Here is a 20,739-nt window from a genome sequence, read left to right on the forward strand (position 1 = left end):
AACCACCGCGCCTCACTGAATAATATATGGACCCTTTCAATAACTTATGGAATGTTAAAACGGAAGTCTTGTGGGGCCAACTATGATGCTGATAATGGAACTCTCTTGAAAGGGTCCATAGACCCTTTCAACAATAAAAACAAAAACAATGCTTGAACGTTCTATTTGGGTCCCAATCTACTTCCTCTGCATTAAGATAACGTATGGAATGTTAAAAAGGAAGCCTTGTGGGGCCAACTATGATGCTGATAATGGAACTCTCTTGAAAGGGTCTATAGACCTCCATTCATTCTGCACTTATTCGTGAGCGCCCTCACGTGGAACCAGAACAGGAACTGCAACCAGTTCAGAAACCAGAAGTTTCCCGAGAGTGGCGGTTCTCTGACTAAAGGCACAAGACTTCCGCACGACTCCGAGCAAAAAATCCAACCCGACTTTGCGTTCAAGTCATTTTTCCTCTATCGGAATATCCGATGTGGCTAAAGGCGGCACCAGCTCCTTATGTTTCGAACGTTTCTTCAATGCAAGTATTCCACAAACAGCAACAGGAAATCGGACCAGACCACACAAGCCGTGGTTCCGAGTTGTCTTGAACACGTCAACTGTGCCTGACATTAGTCAGCTGATTAAAACTGGCGGTCATATGATCACTTTATTGTTGTTGTGATTTCTGATGCAGGAAGATGGACATTGGTTTAGTTCAGTCGTCTACATTTATTTTATGTTTACTTATACATTGTACAAGTGGGCTTACTGGAGATGAAGACGATTATCGACGCAAAGTACGCTGAGTGAACCAGGCGATAGCTTTACCCCGTTTAACGTTTGCGACACTAGCAATCGTATATGGTACTAGCAATCTAATATAGGCTAATGAAACAGCACGTGTGTGTATGATTGTCGTCAGGTTATATAGGTTGTAACGATTGTAATTGTGATAGGTTGTAAGACCGCCGGTTCATGCTATTAGTAGCTGATTCAAAACGACCGAGGGTAAATGTTAATAACGAGAAAAGTGCTAGACTAATGGAAAACATCAAACCTCAGACTATACGGAACCCAGAGTGTACTCTTAGATTTCGATGGCTATATTTTAAATTAATGTCAATATACTATGCCTATACTGTATAATTATATAATATCACTACCCTCAAGTATGTTCCAATTTAATACGATTCATTATCTACTTTGTCAAAGGTTCTTGAGAAAGTGCGTTCAAGCAAGAGCCTATTTCACTTCCTATTTTAGAACAGACCTGGTTTCAAGATCATTACCGAAATTGTTCTTTTGTCTGTTAGCCTACTGAAACGAGAATAGGCCTATCAATTTTACTGTTTGTAAAGATTCTGTATTTTACTTCACTTCTGCATCTGTCACTGCTAGCCTACTGTTTTTGATCGAATTTTTGCAGATCATCATCACTAACCCCAAATCGGCAGGCTTATTTGGGTGTCATTCGATCATTACTCTGAGCATGTAGCCTCAAAGGGATATCGGTTTATCCTATACACCATCAAGATCGTACCTTATGACACACAATGTCATACAACTTCTTGTGCAGGCTATGGTTCTTTCCAAAGGACAGTAGTTCATTGTTAGCTGACACAACCTGCTTGTGTACTGATACCATTTACAGATGGATCAAACTGCTGCAGCATGTCTTTAAAGAATGTGCATGCAACTCCTGTGTTAGCTACACTCCATTGGCTTCCTAAAAGCCAGAATAAAATGTTTTTTTTTTTTTTAGTTGAAATCCTGATATTAGCTTATGGAGCTCATCAGTAGATATGTGCCAAATAGGATTGATTCACTGATGGACGGTGTGTTAAGCAATAATTCGTTATATGATTCTTTATATATATTTTTTAATTGTTTGTTTGTATGTTTGTGTATAATTTGCCCTTAGGTGTCCATGGAGCTGAACCCTGGCCAGAGTGAACCGTCCAGCGGAGTTGATGTTGTTCATGTCCGGGCAGTAGGCTCAGATGACACACTCCACTTCCTGTTTTGTAACCACAGAGCACCTGCATTGATGCTTGTGCACACCAACTCCTCTTTTTCCAATGTGCACATAAACTGGACAGCCTTTCTGAATGGCAACTATTCAGGCAGCCTGAAGGTAGTGCCAGAGAGCAGTGTGCAGTTCAGCAGTGCATTGGTGTTTACCAGGGTGAGTGGGCTGGTTTGATTTCTGTTTCAGGTGAGAAGTTTATGAAAAGCAGTAAGAATATCTGATTCCTATTCCATTTTTCAGAATTCAGTTAATAATTCCACACAGTCCTCTAAGCTATTATCATTACTTTTGGAGTCTTTACCTGTTACAGTAAATGTAATTTTTTCTTAATAATAACTTCATTGACATTATGAAAATGTAATATAAATGTCAGAAATGTAATTTGTTCAGATGCATTTGTGGGAGTGACAAGTATCATCATATTAGAAAGAAAGTATGTTAATGAATTGAATATGACTGTCTCCTCTCATACAGTTGTGGGAATATGATGATGTTAATGATACGGCAGATCCTGAGCACCTTCCCCCATCAAGCTTCTTTCCATCATATGAGCTGCAGGACTTTAGTTGGAACATTCGCAATGCAACTTATAATCTCACTACCCACACTGCCACTCTTTGTGGCCGTAACAGCTCGAACAGTTTCATGAATGGCTTCCTCTGCCTAGCTGTAAGTGCCATTAGATTGCGCTATGATGCCTGCATTATGAATTGTAATTTTCCACCCATTCATTTATAGGATTTTACTAGTGTTCATTTTGTCACCTATTTTTAATTTAGTTTCGTCTTGTGACGAAATGTCCTTTTTAGTCTTTGTCAATTAGTCATTCAAATATCATTTTTGTTAATCAAGTTTTAGTCGACTAAAAGTCTCGTCATTTTAGTCTAGTTTTAGTCAAAAGAAAACTAAAGGTATCTTAGTCTTAGTCAGTTTTAGTCAACACATTGTAGTCTTTTTTTTTATAACAAATTATTTCTGATTACCATTTGAGTCAAATAGTGTTTCACACATCTCAATTTTCCAACAATATTGTGTGTCCACAGGGCTACTCGTCTGTTATAATTACTCATTCTGATTTTTTGTCAGTCAGTATGTTTACATGCACAGGTAAGTCGAGCTACAGTTATAGCTCGGCTGGGATTTGACCATAGACTTGACTAGACCACTGTCATATTCGTAGACCAGTGTTTCTCAAAGTGTGGTCAGGGGGATCACTGGTGGTCCATAAGCTATCCCAAGTGGTCCTTGAGCAGGCGTGGTAAAATATAATATAGATGAGTTGTTTGCAATATTGAACCAACTTGTATGTAAAAACAGTTTTGCAACACTGTCTATGTAAGATATGCCAGTTTAAATCATACAGTATGAATCCACACAATAAGCAAAGTGCAAAGACAATAAGCAAGGTGGTTCAGTGAGTGTAAGCCTATTGTGTAGACTAATTATAGGCTACTGTTGAAGTAGGTCTAATCTTTTTTTTTTTTTTTTAGCTAGGGTTAGTTAAGTGGTCCTGAAACTGAAAAAGTTTGAGAAACACTGTCGTGAGGGCCAAAGTATTAATGTTTTACTCCGCCCGCTAGATGGCTTATATGTCCAAACACAACACATTCCCCAAACAGACTCTCCATTTTAGCCATAGCTAACTTGCTAGCTTAACTTTCCATATTAGCTTACTTGCTAGCAAACTTTGCATCATCAGTCTAACTAGTTAAATAGTTGACATTACATGATGAACATTTTCGTATGGACATTCTGGGGGATGTTAATTTGTATGAGAGAAGCTTCAACTTCTGGGTATGTAGCGTTGTGGCATAAAGCTTAGGTAGTTATCTTGCTAACTCTGGCAGAAATCTCCAGTGTTCTTGTTCCATGTAGTTTAGGTGTTGCAGCCACAGGGTTGCAGCAACAACGTGAGACTAGCCTACAGGAAAGCTGTTGCGTATGAACTCATTCGAATATTTTGAAAACGTAACAGCTAGATATTCTGTCTTCTCATTTTGTAGAAGAAAATTAAGAGAGATTTTATCTTCGTTTTTATCATGCAAAACATTTTAATCTCGTCTTCTTTCGTCAACAATAATGCATCTTAAGATAGTCTTAGTCAGTGTTTCAGGACATTACTGCCGTCTCGTCTTAGTCATGAAAAAAAAGGTCGTTGACTAACATATTTCCTCTCGTCTCGTCTGACGAAATTAACACTAAATTTTACACATGGTTTGCAACCAGCATAGCAACCACTTTATTTGGCATAGCAACCACCATATGTTCCCTAGCAACACCCTAGCAACCATCGTAATTATCTTAGCAACAACCTAGCAACCACCACTATAATGTCAACCTAGCAACCAACATGATTGGCCTAGCAATCAGCATAGCAACCGCTTTATTTGGCATAGCAACCACCATATGCATCCTAGCAACCATCTTTATTACCCTAGCTACAACCTAGCAACCACCACTATAATGTCAACTTAGCAACCACTATAGCAACCAATGAGATTACCCTAGCAACCAGCATAGCAACTGCTTTGTTTGGCATAGCAACCACCATTTGTTGCCTAGCAAGTGCTTTAATTACCCTAGCAACAACCTAGCAACCACCACTGTAATGTTAATCTAGCAACCACCATAGCAACCAACATGATTACCCTAGCAACCAGCATAGCACCCACTTTATTTGGTAAAGCAACCACCATATGTACCCTAGCAACCATCTTAATAACCTTAGCAACACTCTAGCAACCACCACTATAATGTCAACCTAGCAACCACCATAGCAACCAACAAAATTACCCTAGCAACCAGCATAACAACCGCTTTATTTGGCATAGCAACCATCATATGTACCCTATCAACACCATTGTAACTATCTCTGCATTATCTTTCTTTACTCTGTATAATATTTTGTATCATATCATGCACTGATAATTTCTTGGCATTGTAGTTATTATTACAGTACATGCAAAGCAATGTACCTTATCAATCATTAAGAGACCTAAGGCCCTAATTTGAAATTCCAACTCGCACTACAGACAAATTATACAGTGAGACCAATATTTTTCGACATGTCGGAGGGCATAATCAAGTATGAATTGTTGAAGTAATTAGCAGAGCCTTTTATTGCGAGGAACATGACAGAGGTTAAAGTGACTGTGTTATTAACTACAGAAATTGTGGTTTGTTTTTTCTTCTCCATTTAATAATTCTGTGTCTGCTATCCTTGCAGTTCTCAGCATTTGAGTCCAGAGGTCGAGATTCTGAATGGCCAGGCCTCCTACACAATGCAAACTCCTCCCAGCTCCATGTATGGTTGGACAATGTGATCCCCAGGTCTAATCAGTCCCGCTTCATTCTGGAAGTGCAGTCTGTGAGCAGTGCAGAACAGAAGGGCCAGGTGGATGTGCTCAAGTCAATTGATGATGAATACACACCCTCCATATTCAAGGTTAGACCTCACTTTCACAACTGAAAATGCATTCTGACTGCTGAAAATCTAATTCTATATACCATTCTGACATTGAAGCAGTTTGCAGTCAGATTGTGACCTCCTCTTTGAAGATACCAGATACCATGTTTACATTGTTTGGACACAAATACACAAGCATATAAATTTGGAGACACTTACACATTTCCATTCCACTCCATTATAAACAGAATACCAGCTGAGATCATTTGCATTGTTTTTTTACTCAGGGCAGCAGTTTTCAGATTACATTATGTGCGTACATAATTGCAAAAGGGTTCTCCAATGTTTTCTCAGATCAGCCATTTCTTTCTACAACAGTTGAGAACCCTTTTGCAATTATGTAAGCATGAAATAGTTTCATTTCAAAGTAAATTTTGTCAACAACATCAGTAATTCCACTGGGAAAGTGTCATTCTTGTATGCAAGATAAGAGTTCATGGCTTCTAGTCCACCCTCATGGGGAATGTTGGTATACAAGCTCTCTGTCACTATGTCACTAAGAAAGACTTGTCGGGTATATACACATCACTTAACAATTTCAAAACATCTCTAGTATCAGCAACATAAGATGGAAGTGATGTTACAATTTCTTTGATAAAATGATCCACAAACTTACTCAAGTGTTATGTCAAAGAGTCTTTACTGGCCACAATTGGTCTGCTCGGGGAATTTTGTAATCTTTTATGTATTTAGTAACAAATAAAAAATAGGCTTGATGGGGTGTTCAGTTTTCAGAAATACAAATGCATTGAAATACTATTTTAGACCAACTGTAATGGTTGGAAACAATGTAGCTAACTGATGTTGTCTATGTATGTTGTTGGGGCATCCGTGGCCCACTGGTTTGTTTGTTTTGTTTACACACTAATCCCGGCGCAGTGAGCTGCCTGCAACAACAGCGGCGCTCGGGGAGCAGTGAGGGGTTAGGTGCCTTGCTCAAGGGCACTTCAGCCGTGCCTACTGGTCGGGGTTCAAACCGGCAACCCTTCGGTTGTAAACACAAACTTCGGTTGTAAACAAAACCATGTGCTTTATCGTTACCTTTTTCCACAGTTTGAAATAGCATAATGCACAATTTATCCAGCAGAGGGGGAAACATAGCTAATCCTGCCAAGTTTCCCTTTAAGTTTGGGTGCAGAGACTTCGAGGTCTATCGAGTGATAATCCATCCATATATTTGGAATTTGCAAAAAGGGCAACATTAGCCTATTAGATATACCAGCAAAATTGTGTATCTTATATTGGAAACAGAGGGTGGAATATAATAAAACGGGAGCACCGGCAAGTAGTAGCCTATTAGTCCTATTATTCTAATATTCTCATGAACTTGAACTGTCAGTTTGGTGAGATAGGCCTTAAAGATAGTCACGCGTAAAGTTGAGATCAAAGACTAGTTCAAACTAGATGTGCCGCATAGCTCAGTCCTGTACATCCTTTCCGCGAAAATAAATCACACTAATCAATTTGTCTCCATCTTTTACTCCATCCCCCACTCTTGAAACTTTTGTGTATGCTTGTTTGGCATGCCTGTGTGTGTGTGTGTGTGTGTGTGTGTGTGCGGGTGTGGCTGCACAGAAAGTAGCCTACTGGCGCTGAAAAGGTGAATAGATTGTAGAATAGCCAAAGAAGTTGTAGCATTGTTATAAAACCTTTAAAATCTCTAAACAATCAAGTAGGGCAGTTCATCACAGTTCATCCATTGCAACTGGATTGATGTAGGCTACATTGTATTTATTTATTTATTTATTTATTTATTTATTTATTAATTAATAAACAAAAACATCTCTGTCAGTTCCATGCCGATTTCAACAGCCATCAAAAACAAAGGTCATTTTTGGATAGATGGATTTTTTGTGAATGTTTCTTCTAAGATAAGATCATCTTTAGTTCATGTGATACTTTATTGTCAATGCACAAATTAAGTAACAGTAGTGACGAAAATGCTGTTTTACATCTAACCAGTGGTGCAAATAACTGACATGTCCAAATGGGCCTTGATGAAATGCGTCGCTAGACTGTTCATACACATTTTAACGGGCCAAAGTTGAAGAGCTGTTGTCCGTTGTTGTTCGTGCAAATATAGGCTGATTCATACATAAACAGTAATTCTGAGGCACTCAAAAGGAATATAAATTAAAAAGCCTTTATTTTAAATTTGGCTATCCATTAAAAAACATGCCAACATGTTTCGGCCTCTGTGGCCTTCTTCTATAGGCTGATTCATGTTCCCTTGCATTGTGTAACTGAGGTCCATGGCTTGTCTGGCTTTCACCAGACCAAGCTCAATCTTTTAAGAAATCAAAAAATAAATAGCGGGCAGATCAGGCTGGGTTCATAGGCGCCCGATATTGTTTAATTTTCCGATTGAGATATTCACGCTCTGGCTATTCTAAATGCAAAAATGCATCAGGGAGTTATGACAAAACTAACTAACAAACTAGATCCTAATAGAAAGCTGTCAGCTTCCCTAAGCTACAGGTAGGCCTATAAGGTAGGTCTATTTACAACATAAATTGTCAATAGGCTATGTTGGCGACACAAACAAAATCTCCTTTGGAAACCAATGGCTTACGCCTTACAGTATCAAGTGGACTTAAACTGCCATATCGTGCGAAAAGTTGTAATAAAATTCACGCAGCTCCATGAGCTCCAAGAAAGCGCGAATGAAGTAGCCACTTCTAAATGGGACCCACTACACAGTAGCTTAAGGTGTGTTGCTAAAGCAGCCATAATGAAATGAAGGTGTCATTGTTTGGATACTTCACACACACATGCTTTTTAATCTCACAGACTACAACTACCAAGCTGGAATCAAAGCACATCGATTCCCCTCTCACACCCTGCACGCACTTCAAACAAATAAACATGCGTCTCAGTCTCACGCATGTATAGGCAAAACTGTATCAGACCGGTGTAACGTTGGTAAATCTTCCATTGCACAGAATCATTTTTGTAGCACGTGCAACAAATGACAGTCGAAAGATACAATTACAGTGCTGCTATCAATTTGCTTGGTATAACCGCATTTATAGTTTTCTACAAATGCAATCAATCAAATTGGCCTCCATCACTCAACCAACGCTAACGGTAACATTACCTAGGTCCTTATTGATATTATAAGATTAACATACCTGCAGTAAAAACCAAGCATGTCCGATAAACATCCTTAGATTTATTTCGGCTTCAAGAAGAAATGGGAATTACATTTCATGTGAACATCGTCCTATCCTTATTAGACGTTCTCTGCGGTACAGTCCTTGTAGGAAGTGTCCATTGTTTTTCCAACCCACTTTTAACTTCCAACAAAATTACGTCTCACTGCAACGTCGCCATCTAGTGGACAAACGACTACTTATCGCCAATACTGGAAATGCAGCCATGATGATGATGATGAATATTTATTTTGGCTTTCTTTTAATCCTACTGAATTTGTAATTATGTATTGGCCGTTCTAATACCGATAGTATGTGGTGTGTGCATGTGTGTGCCATCTGCAGTGTGTATAAATGTACACATAACCTAAATTTCATGGATGCCATCTACCCACAAACAGTTCTGAACCAATGAAGTAGGGGTACAGTCACTAAATGTACACATAACCAAAATTTGACCAAAAATTCACTTTTATAAATGACCGCTTCGCTAGCGGCGGTCATAATAATGACGTGAAACCTCTCTGAACTCCAAATATCAACTCAACACATTATTTTAATGATTCAATGACATATTTATACTGTTTTAAACACTCTGCCATGATGTAATGATAATGTTAATGCCTAGGTATTTTTGGCTATAGCCTACTGTCCTGCTTAGTGTTTCACATAGGACAGCAGAATGTCCCATTCTTACAATAAAGGGATGTTTGCGTTTAATTGCCAATAGACAGATCAGAATTGAAGGCTGGTTGCATGTTATTGCTTTATTTCAATTAACTTCAACAAAGAGGTCTCGCCTATTTCAAAGTCTACCTTGTTTAAAATGAAACAAATTTGAGGGTGAATGTGTGTGAACTTCACACGTACATGAAAATGTGGCTTGATGCTAAAATTGGACATACTGTATGTGCAACACTCTACTATATTTCCAAATTATGTACAGTATGCAATGTTTATATGATGCTGAAAGAAATTTTATTGCTGGCTTACCTTACAGATGGGGGAGCTTTGTGCTGAGATTAAGTACTATGAGACTTAATGGTGTGCTGGCATTAATGTGCAACCGTGTTCATTGCTTCTCAGGTGTCTCAATGGGTTTCATCTCCCAGCAATGCTTCCTCAGAAATTCTGGGGTACACCCAGTGGAAACCAGTGGCCTATCGGACAGAGCATCCCAAATTTGAGGATGCCACTCCCTGCAGGCATTCAGATCCTGTCCTTGTCTCTGAGTTGCCTCCCTCAGGGTGGGTCCAGGCCCTCTTCAGAGATGGGCTTCAGACCTCTACCCTCAACATCACTTTCAGTATTGCTGGAGATCCTTTTTACAACACCACTAACTACCTCAGCTGGTGAGTTTGCACAGCACCAATACAACAGCTAAGGAAATCTCCTTTGAATACTACCATCTCTCTCTTTTGCTCTCATTAGGCATACATAGGGGCAGCTGTGGCCTACTGGTTAGCGCTTTGGACTTGTAACCGAAGGGTTGCCGGTTTGAACCCCGACCAGTAGGCACGGCTGAAGTGCCCTTGAGCAAGGCACCTAACCCCTCACTGCTCCCCGAGCGCCGCTGTTGTTGCAGGCAGCTCACTGCGCCGGGATTAGTGTGTGCTTCACCTTACTGTGTGTTCACTGTGTGCTTAGTGTGTTTCACTAATTCACGTATTGGGATAAATGCAGAGACCAAATTTCTTAAACTTATACTTTTTTTAGTTTGAATCTTAGAAAGAAAATATATTTCATAGATTTTTAAGCCTTTTTTTTCATCTTTCCCCTTCTCCTCCACCTTTGTCTCTGACTCTCACTCAAACTGTCTCAGGTCTGTGTTGGTGGGATTGGGTAATCCCCCTCAAGACTCTTTCTCTCCACTGGTGTTGACCATTATGGCCGTGGGGTTAGGTACTCCCCTGGCTCTAATCCTTTTCGGGGGGGTTGGTGCCGGGATCTTCAAAAGAAACCAACATCCACAGGGTTATGAGCCAATCAACTAGGACTACTCACCTGAAGACATGCATCTTAACACACAAACACACACATACATACAGACATACACACAAAAAACTTTGTCATTGTGATTTTGGAGATTTCAATTGATTCATGTCTGTGCATAGATACTTTGATCGGGCAAATTTGGCTACCATGGAAGACATAATTGTAGTTTAGCCTAAATTAAACATTTTTGTGAGAAGTATCCATATGGTGGGGCATTATTCTTCATCATATGTAGCTTAATTATACAAGATAAGATGATGTATGCAATTGTAGCTCATTTGTGCATAATCTCCGGCCAGTTAGATTTATAAAACCGGCGCGTTAGTTTGACGAGAAATGGTTGTGATTTGCTTACTCCTATGTGGTATAGAAAGATTACATGTGGGTCATTTATTGTCAAATCAGACAAAATATAGGAAAATTGTTGCTGTACTGATTTTGCCTCAGATTTTGCTCAAAGATTGTCTACCCTTGTTTTTCTATCATTGTTACACTCAGAAATGCCTTATCTTGGAGGCCATGTTTGGGCATTCATATCTTGAAAAGTATTATTCCTAGCTTGCCCAAACTTTGTAGGGTGGAAGACCGACATGTTCTCAGTATGATTGGACTGTTAAAAGTTTGTACTGCATGCCCATTAGTTTTATATGGAAAAATGCAAAACTCAAGATAGTAAGATAGAGGGTCTTGTAATCTTTTGGTATTCACATGGCACCAATAATTGTTTTGTCTGCAAATACAATACTTAAATTATGGCTCAACATTAATAGAGGTCTCTGCAACAAATGCACATGAATATATATTAAGGATAAAACAAGGTGTGATTAGCAATTTTTGATAATGTTCATAGGACTAAAATGATATGTGGGGTAGCAAGTAGGAACATGAAAATCAGCATGGTAATAATTATGACCGCCGCTAGCGAAGTGGTCATATAGGCATTGTCAAAAAAAAAAAATTCCCCCCTGTCATCTACTTCCTGAATTTTTGGTCAACGATACCCGGGACAGCGAAACACCGGGGCACATACAATTTGGTGAGTATGTAGCCCCACTAGACTTTTTAACGGAAAATTTTCATTTGGTCCCCGGGGGCCACACTTCAGTTAAGATGTTCAGAACTGCACCAAATTTTATGTGTATGATTAACCTGCCGTTCTCTGGGGGTGTGCCAAGTTTCGTAGAATTTCATTCATGGGGGGGGTCTAAAAAAAATTAAGTTATGTGTACATTTAGTGACTGTACACTCATTGGTGTACAGATGTAGATGGCGGTGCACACATATACACACGCACACACACACAGGCACGCACATACTATCGGTATCGGCAATTAGAACGGCCGATACATAATTACAAATTCAGTAGGATTAAAGGAAAACCAAATATTCATCATCATCATGGCTGCATTTCCAGTATTGGCAATACGTAAGTCGTTTGTCCACCAGATGGCGCATCGTTGCAGTGAGACATAATTTTGTTGGAAGTTAATCTAAAGTGGGTTGGAAAAACAATGGACGCGTCCTACAAGGACTGTAGTTTATCGCAGAGAATGTCTAATAAGCATAGGACGATTTTCACATGAAATGTAATTCCCATTTCTTCTTGAAGCCGAAATAAATCTGAGAATGTTTATCGGACATGCTTGGTTTTTACTGCAGGTACATTAATCTTATAATATCAATAGCTATAGGACCTAGGTACAATAATGTTACCGTTAGCATTGGTTGAGTGATGGAGGCCAATTTGATTGCATTTGTAGAAAACTATAAATGTGGTTATACCAAGCAAATTGATAGCAGCACTGTAATTGTATCTTTCGGCTGTCATCTCATTCTGGCCTACTAACAAGTAAGTACCGTAAAACTTCAAATAATAGCCGAGTCCCAAAGAGACGCCTGTCTCTTTTAAACGCCTGGCGTGGCTACAGGTTTGGGTTAAAGGCCGGTCTCCAGTAGAGGCCTGGTCTGTTTTTTAGTTTCGGGTTGTATTTAATCTAAAACCCGTCAGATCGTCTGTTTAAAGCCCAATTCACACCAAAGATTCGCAATGACCGAAACCATTACAGAAAGTACACGGTGTGAATTAGATGTTGCACGTCATTGCAAGCCGTCGCAAAGCATTCACCATGTCTGGTCACAGTTGCAAGGTTTTAGAATGTTGCATCAAGTTGGTGGTTAATAGAATGTTGCAGCTCATCTCGTCGCGAATCTTGATTTGGGCTTAAGTATAGAGCAGACTGCACACGTTATGATTAGATGGCATTAAAAGACTGCGGTGGGGAAAAGCTAGATTTATATAACTTTTTTTCAATATGAACTATGCCTATATGTCCGACTTCGTCATTGTTCAATTCATCCCTTGTGTTTAAAATGTGCGGATAGGCTGATGGTAAGCTTGTTTTTATGCTGGCAACAAAACCAAGGGTTCGCAAACGTTATTCCTTATTCTAAATGCCATGGCGATAAAGAGAAAGAGGTCAGAAAAGGTATTTACCTTGGACTAGGCTATATCAGAGCCCGTCTACGGACATTCTCTGGCTATATACTGAAATAGGTTAATGATGTAAAGTCAAGTGCGCTTCTATGGGACTGGTGTGTCGTAGCGCAGTTTTTTATTGATGAGTCGGAGTGGCAAGTGCTGCGCATAGTTGCAGTGGAATGTGGCTGCCCAGGGCATTATAAAACTTCTCACTCTTAGACTTACTCATACACTCTAAATTCGAATCATATGCTGGGGGAGAAATCGTCGGACATCCATGATTATTTTGCTATTCAGCACCCCTGGTCAAAAATATGTTCCCGCGCACCTGGAAGTAGGCTATGATTTGAAATGTAGACTGTCAAATTTGGCAAAATACAAAACGGGAGAAACAATATGGTTCATGCTCTCTCATGCTGTTTCATTCGTGCCGAAAAGGAGGGAGAATGAAACATTATGCACGTTCCACTTTTGCATAAATAATTCCTGAACGGTTTTGGTCAGGGCTGATAATGCAACTGTATTTGACAAAGGACTGATACAGGCTATTTGCTAGTGACAAAATATGAGCTTTCAGTGTGATACGATCTCTTTGTAAATTACGTTTAACTAAAACGTGTTTTATCTGTTCTGGCTATCCCCGCTATTTGGATACTGTATCTCAATGAACAACATCTCAACACTAAATGAATGATGATCCATAATTGTCGTCAGATAGCCTAGTCATATAGGTAGACATTCAGTTTTGAAATAATAATTTCGATAATAATATATAATAATAATAATTAATTCAATAGTATTTTTGTGTAAAGGGAATTAAAGGCCTGTCTCTAATACTAGCCGGTGCAGTTTGGCAATTTGGGAAAATAAAAGCCCGGGCTATTATTTGGAGTTTTACGGTAAGTTAGCCACAACGTTCCCTAACGCGATGGTTTTCTAATGGAAAATATACCTGAAAGATAACCTGTCTATGATGCAAACACCGGGCTGGGACATTTCTGCTTGCTAAATAGGTTTTTTTCTGCTGTTGATTTGGTCACAGTCCTTGGTGTCAGTGCTTTGTAAAGTGTTGCATTAAGACCACAAAAAGTCTCAAAAAGCATCTGAGCTAACGTTCATTCCCAAACACCCACTAGGCTACTTCAATACTCAAACTTTCATCAACCCGTAATGATCTACATCTAAACCAAATATTTTAGAGCGCACTTTGAGAGATGTATCCAAGGCAGGGCTGTACACATAATCGTAATATTATTTGTTGCACGTGCTACAAAAATCATTCTGTGCAATGGATGATTTACCAACGTTACACCGGTCACCGACACAGTTTTGCCTATGGCTATACATGCGTGAGACTGAACGCCTGTTTATTTGTTTTAAGTGCGTGCAGGGTGTGAGAGAGGAATCGATGTGCTTTGATTCCAGCTTGGTACTTGTAGTCTGTGAGATTAAAAAGCATGTGTGTGTGAAGTATGACACTTTCATTATGGCTGCTTTAGCCACAGACCTTAAGCTACTGTGCAGTGGGTCCCATTTAGAAGTGGCTACTTCATTCGCGCTTTCCGTGATTCACGGATCTACGTGAATTTTATAAATAAATAAACATATAACATTATGCTGATACCTTCTGCTTTTCCCAAATACAATGTAGCCTACAGGTGTAAGTGACCTTTCATAAATCCAGTTGCAATGGATGAACTGTGATGAACTGCCCTACGTGTGATTGTTTAGAGATTTTAAAGGTTTTTTAACAATGCTACAACTTTTTTGGCTATTCTACAATCTATTCATCTTTGCAGCGCTAGTAGGCTACTTTCTGTGCAGCCGCACACACACACACAGGCATGCCAAACAAGCATACACAAAAGTTTCAAGAGTGGGGGATGGAGTAAAAGATGGAGACAAATTGATTAATGTGATTTATTTTCGCGGAACGGATGTACAGGACTGAGCGGCGGTCATATTTTGTACCGCTATGCGGTACATCTAGGGTCTGTTTGAAACGGAAGACAGCTGCCTACTGCCTCCCTCCCTACATAGAGAGCTGTCTCACTAGACATGACTTTGGATTAAATGCATCTTTTAAATATGAGCGTAGCACTCTAGAATCTTTGGTTAAAGCAACACCAAAGCACTTTTCCTGTCGCACGCACGCTATTTGTTTATCCAGCACTGGCTTTGGAAATAACGATGTCTACAGATAAGGTAGAGTAGCCTACATTGCATGATTTTATGAAAGTATGATTGCGACATCAGAAGCAAGTCAAATTTGTAGTTTCTTATGTCTCATTCCATCGAACTACAGATCCGCTACCCGATCTGGTTATAGCCGATAGAGGGTCGCGAAGAGAATGCAGAAGTGCCGTTCACCCTGTTACGAGTTGATGAACCACTGAAACGATTTTGGAAACAATATTTTAAGGTACAAAAAACTCTTTGGTGTTGCTTTAACACTACGGTATGACGTTAAACTAAATTAGCTTACGTAAGCTAGCAGGCTAACGGTATAAATTAGTTTTACGGCCGGCAGATATATCAGACCAGACGCTATTAATGGTTACAACAATGGCATAATCAGATAGTAAATTGTTTATTTATCATCTCAAATCTACAAATCTAAGTAAAATAAGGTCACACAAATGACATTTTAAACAGATTCAGCAGCTATTACCGATGTCATCCGCCATGTTTGTTTACCTTTCACAGCTGTTTCAGACGTTGCCGCAAGGGATTATGGGTAGGAAGGAGCATGAAGTGTGCATCGATGCTGCCTCCAAAAATGACCGTTATTTGGGAATTCTAAGATATCTTAAAAGGCAGCAGAATTTGTTTTTTCGGTTTCGAACCACACTTGCTGCCTTGCTCCCCAGTTAGATATCTTAAAAGGCAGCAACTTTACCCGTTTCGAACACACCCCTAGTTATAGCTCAGTTTATAGTCATTTTGTGCTAAATTAATTCTAAATCTGATGTTTTATTTATTTTTTGTCTGGATTATTTTTTCTATTATTGTGTTAAATGCTCCAAATGATAAGCACTTTGAGCTGCATTCTGTGTATGAAAGGTTCTATACAAATAAAGTTTATTATTATTATTATTATTATTATTATTATTATTGTAAAGTGCCAATGATGTACCATGTTTCATTCAAACATACATTTCATTCAAACATTACATTACATTGGTTACATTGTATATCAGTTTTCATCTTGTCCCTTTTTTTTCAACAATTTTTGACTATATATTTATCTATGGTACAACATTAGCACTTTGTACACTAAAAATCCCCACACATTTGAGCTACTTTCAAATGTGCAAGTGCATACTAGCTACCCCACATACCATTTTAATCCTATATGAAAAACACAACCTCCTCTTGTTTAATCCTATTCTTCCATTATATGTGGAGAGCTCAAATATTGCTATAACATTATTAAAATATAGTATGTAGTAATATAGGGAAAAAAACAAGTTTATACTACCCTCAGGTAATGGAAGATTTTTGATTTCTTTGGAATCTTCATGTAAATAAACAGTGACGTCTCTAAAATCACTTTTTTCCAAATCCTTGTTGAAAATCAATTAAAATGCCGTACAAACTTTTAATGGTTCAGTCTTGCTGAGAACATTTGTCTTCCACGCTACAAAGTTTGGGCTGCCTATGAATGATACTGTGTTCATGCTCAAAACATTGCTTACCAGATGATGTGCTTTTCAGGCTGTAAAACTGAAAATAAAGACATAAGATTTGAACAGAAATATTTACATGCAGGGGCGAAGCTAATGGTTCACTATGGGGCACACAATTTAATTTCCTTATTTTGACAAACGGCTAGCCTATACTAACAAACGCATTTCATTTGAAAAAGTAACCTGGTCAATTGCTAACAACTAAGTGAAACAACAGCTCTATTAACACATCAAAAAGGGCACAGCACTTTTGTCTGTTTAGGCTATTTGTTTGTTTTTGTTCTCTCATGGGTCGTATTGACTTTTCCATACTGCACTATACCAAGCTAGGGCACAACTAAGGCTAAGCAATGTTGGCAGCAAGGGCTATGTGAGGACTGATGAGTCTGTTTTAGTGTTAATAGTAAGTTATCATATATCCTACTAAACCCCACAATTATTCTGATAATGACTCCCCCTCAATGACTCCCCCTCAAATTGTCCCATTTTTATGTGAAAAAGTATACATTTTGCAGTTTTTCAATAAAACATCATTTGGTTTCCCTCTGTTTTGCCGTCTTGTTTTCTTCCTGGTTATGTTACATCCAATCCTGTATTGGAGTAAAACTGACACTGGCCATATCATATACCCCTTTTATTTATGTGGCCCAGTTGAAATCGTATTACAATGTAAAGAAATGAGTTCCTACTGATGGTCATTTTCCTAGTACCACAGTTATCTGGAAACTCAGTTAGGATGATGTTCAATCAGGAAACAGGCTTTATTCTTTTCAATGATGTGCATCAAAGGGAGACACAAGCTTCACCAGGAGGATTCACTCATATTTGAAATTTATTGTGAGGAGGATAACCCCTTGAGATGAGACATCTCGTTTTCGAGGGGGTTCTCGGGACGTAAGACAAAGACAATACAGCACATGTACATTCACACCCTCTAAAGCTCTCCCTCATCCCGCCACAACCACCCTGCCGGGTCCTTAGTGAAAACCAGACCATGTATTAAACACAATACAGTATGAAGAGGCATGACAACATGTAGCCCATACCCATATGTATATACATACCAGTAAATACATATACACACATGAAATAGTCCTATATACGCACACCTACACCCATAGTCACATATAAACACAAAAACACATGAGTTAAAAGTAAGGACAAAAAGTATCCCACATGGTAGTATAAAAAACAAAGGAACAGTTTACTTGCAAGTGAGTAAAGAGCGATGTTGAAATGAATGCAAAAGAAAGGAATGCAAAGAAGTGGCAGATCTTAGAGACCCAGGTAGGCAGTTCCATTCTGAGGGGGCTTTAAATGTAAAGGTACGTCTACCACTCTCTTTGGAGATGTTTGGCACAGTGAAGGAGGGATATTTAGTGTGTCTCAGTCTATAGCTGGGTCTATATGGAATTAAATTATCCTTGAGGTAAGAAGGATAATCAGTGTACACACATTTAAAATAATCTGATACCAGTGGTACTGGCTTTTGGTGATAAGTTCAGTGAGTCATACATTACACAGTGATGAGTAGTAAAAGGGCATCTTAGCACAAATCTGCATAATATATTATTGAACGCAACATTTAATGATTTCTGGTGTGATTCTGATGTGTTTTGGTAGACAACATCCGCATAGTCTAAGATAGGAAATATTAGTTGAGACACAATCCTTAACCTAATCGGTTGAGTAAAACAATTAACCCTTAAAGGTGTAGGTTTTTGAACGTTCTAAGTTCCGCAACAATTGAAGGTTCTAAAATTCTATGTTGAATTCAATGAACCCAGATATTCTTTAGAACGTTAATTTCTCAACATTCCCTCCTTTAAGGGTTAATGGAGCGATACAAAATTCGTAAATTACAGTTGATCTTTTTTACAACAGAATTAATGTGACACCTAAAGGAGAGTTGTGAGTCAAGCCAAAGGCCCAAGTATTTAATTTCATTAACTAGTACCAGTGGAGTATTATCTGAGAATTTGAGTGAAAGAGTGTTATCTTGATTTGATGTAGCTGATCTGGTGGGGAACAGCATGCTGTATGATTTTTCTTGTTCAGTAAAAGGTGGTTGGATTGAAACCAAAGTTGAATGGCATTAAAGTTTGATTGCAGTGTGGGTTGAATCTTAGAAACAGACACATTAGATGTGTAAATCACTGTGTCATCTGCATAGAGATGAATGTGACAGTCTGAACAGATTAGAGGAACATCATTAATAAACAGTGAAAATAGGAGAGGCCCTAAAGAAGAGCCTTGAGGAACGCCTTTCTCCATTATTAAGGACTGTGATACAGAACCATGAAGAGACACACACTGACGTCTACAGTGGAGATAAGAATAAAACCAAAGAAGAGAGTTTTTGGAGAGGCCTATTGCATGTAGTTTGTCCAGAAGCAAATAGTGATCAACCATATCAAAAGCCTTAGTAAGGTCTATAAATATTGCACCAGTCGACATGTTATTGTCTAGGGAGGATGAGACTAACTATACATGAGAAATCCTACATTTTAAGTAAGTACAACAGAGGGGGGCGTGTTGTTCTAATTCAAGGCTCATCCTCCAAGACGTCGTTAATTAGGAACACCCATCTTGCACATGGCCAAATTGTAGCAGCCATATGTGACAATGTGAAGTGTGAAAGCCCCCTACAGACAAAGAATCCCACCTGGGAATAAGCAAAGGTGTCTAGATAGATTCCCATTGAATTCTAACCATTCAAGGATAAACAAAGGATACTCTGCATACAGACCAAAGACACAAGAAATACACAAGTAGGTATAATATTGATTCACAATACTTTAATACAAATACCCCTTTTCAAGTCCTAAAGACTTGAACATTAAACTATTCACATACAATTCAGTCACTTGCTAAACAATTACACAAAATTGTTTTATCATTTTCAGAACTGTCCTCTTGATTATGTTGCATTGTCTTAGTAGGACCTTTAGGGGGTGGAAGGAGGTTACAGATCATGAGAGAACAATAATAACAACAGTACCGTATTTTCCAGACTATAAGTCACACTTTTTTTCATAGTTTTGTTCATAGTATCAAAATATATATTTAACATTTTAACATGTTTTTAAATGATAGTCAGTATGAATTGACACTAACCCTATGAAACATTACCGTCTAAAGCGGCGAGAGGGCCCTCTAGGCTTGTGGAATGAGATTGGTGAACTTGCAGGTCAGACATTTTTGCTTTTGATAGCTGCTGCTCCAAACAAATAAAGGCCTGCCTCAAATACAAGCCTGCCCCAAATAAAGGCCTGTGCTTTGCGCAGCCCAAGTAAATAAACGACCCCGGCCATAATTTGAGGATGTATGATAGTCTGTCTCCTAAACATTCCTCACACATTCTCGAAATCATACACCGGACGCTAGGCTGTAGTCTTTCTACATGGGTTTAGTTAATGATCGGGCTATAATAAGACCACACTTTAATAGGGGTTGGTGTAAAGCAGGACATTTTAGCATCCCAAAAGGCTTTTGTCGGGACTCGCAACTCAAAATCAGGACTGTCTCGGTTAACCCATTCGTGCTGGATGCTGCACGACGCAACACTCCATCTCCCGCCTGTTGCTGCATAGCGCAGCATTGACTCTCCCGCTGGTTGCTGCGTAGCGCAGCATGCTTTTTATTTCATGTTGCTAGGTGTACAGAGGCTTAGATAGTAAGGTTTTGGTAGACGTTGACAATTCTTAGTATTTTTTCAGAAAACCCTCAGGAAATAAGGTTATTTAGGATTCTATAGGCGTTTTTAGCAGACATTTCAGGAGTAAATGGGTTAAACCAGGTGGTCTGGTTACCCTATTCTGTGTGCTAGTTGAATAACTTGCCTTTCCAGATTAAATGTCCATACTGGTTAAGAAAGGCATGTGAACAGTCTCTAAAATGAGGGTAGCTTCCTTAGTAGCCTATAGCGTGCGTTGTTGAAAGTT

General features: G+C 39.0%; 2 protein-coding genes across 4 annotated transcripts in view; one reads left to right on the forward strand and one right to left on the reverse strand.

Moving 5' to 3' along the window:
* The first annotated feature begins 563 nt into the window (after window positions 1–563).
* LOC125285120 (glycosylated lysosomal membrane protein) lies at window positions 564–11,637 on the forward strand. Of its 3 annotated transcripts, none has more exons than XM_048229393.1 (6): window positions 564–782; window positions 1,907–2,170; window positions 2,489–2,683; window positions 5,241–5,459; window positions 9,719–9,984; window positions 10,455–11,637. In XM_048229393.1, exons 1-6 carry the CDS (start codon window positions 684–686, stop codon window positions 10,624–10,626), a joined length of 1,215 nt encoding a protein of 404 aa, XP_048085350.1. In that variant the 5' UTR covers window positions 564–683; the 3' UTR covers window positions 10,627–11,637. The 3 variants fall into 3 exon arrangements, with proteins under 3 accessions (XP_048085350.1, XP_048085352.1, XP_048085351.1); XM_048229395.1 differs by having other exon boundaries at window positions 739–849; XM_048229394.1 differs by lacking the exon at window positions 564–782 and adding an exon at window positions 875–993.
* Window positions 11,638–19,578: 7,941 nt separating this feature from the next.
* Window positions 19,579–20,739, reverse strand: part of tmem79a (transmembrane protein 79a) — a 31,308-nt gene continuing 30,147 nt past the window's right edge. The window contains exon 6 of the mRNA XM_048229849.1: window positions 19,579–19,740. Within this exon, the coding sequence (XP_048085806.1) occupies window positions 19,731–19,740 (10 nt within the window). The 3' untranslated portion in view covers window positions 19,579–19,730. The remainder of the gene's footprint in view (window positions 19,741–20,739) is intronic.

The sequence above is a fragment of the Alosa alosa genome, chromosome 20, assembly GCF_017589495.1.
Source record: "Alosa alosa isolate M-15738 ecotype Scorff River chromosome 20, AALO_Geno_1.1, whole genome shotgun sequence".
Classification (NCBI taxonomy): Eukaryota; Metazoa; Chordata; class Actinopteri; order Clupeiformes; family Clupeidae; genus Alosa; species Alosa alosa.

What these genes read in the sequence shown, in the direction of transcription:
- LOC125285120 (XM_048229393.1), top strand. Translation starts at nt 684, where the DNA reads ATGGACATTGGTTTAGTTCAGTCGTCTACATTTATTTTATGTTTACTT. An exon ending in ATGGCTTCCTCTGCCTAGCT is followed by an intron (nt 2,684 to 5,240) that starts GTAAGTGCCATT and finishes CTATCCTTGCAG; the next exon opens with TTCTCAGCATTTGAGTCCAG. An exon ending in ACACACCCTCCATATTCAAG is followed by an intron (nt 5,460 to 9,718) that starts GTTAGACCTCAC and finishes ATTGCTTCTCAG; the next exon opens with GTGTCTCAATGGGTTTCATC.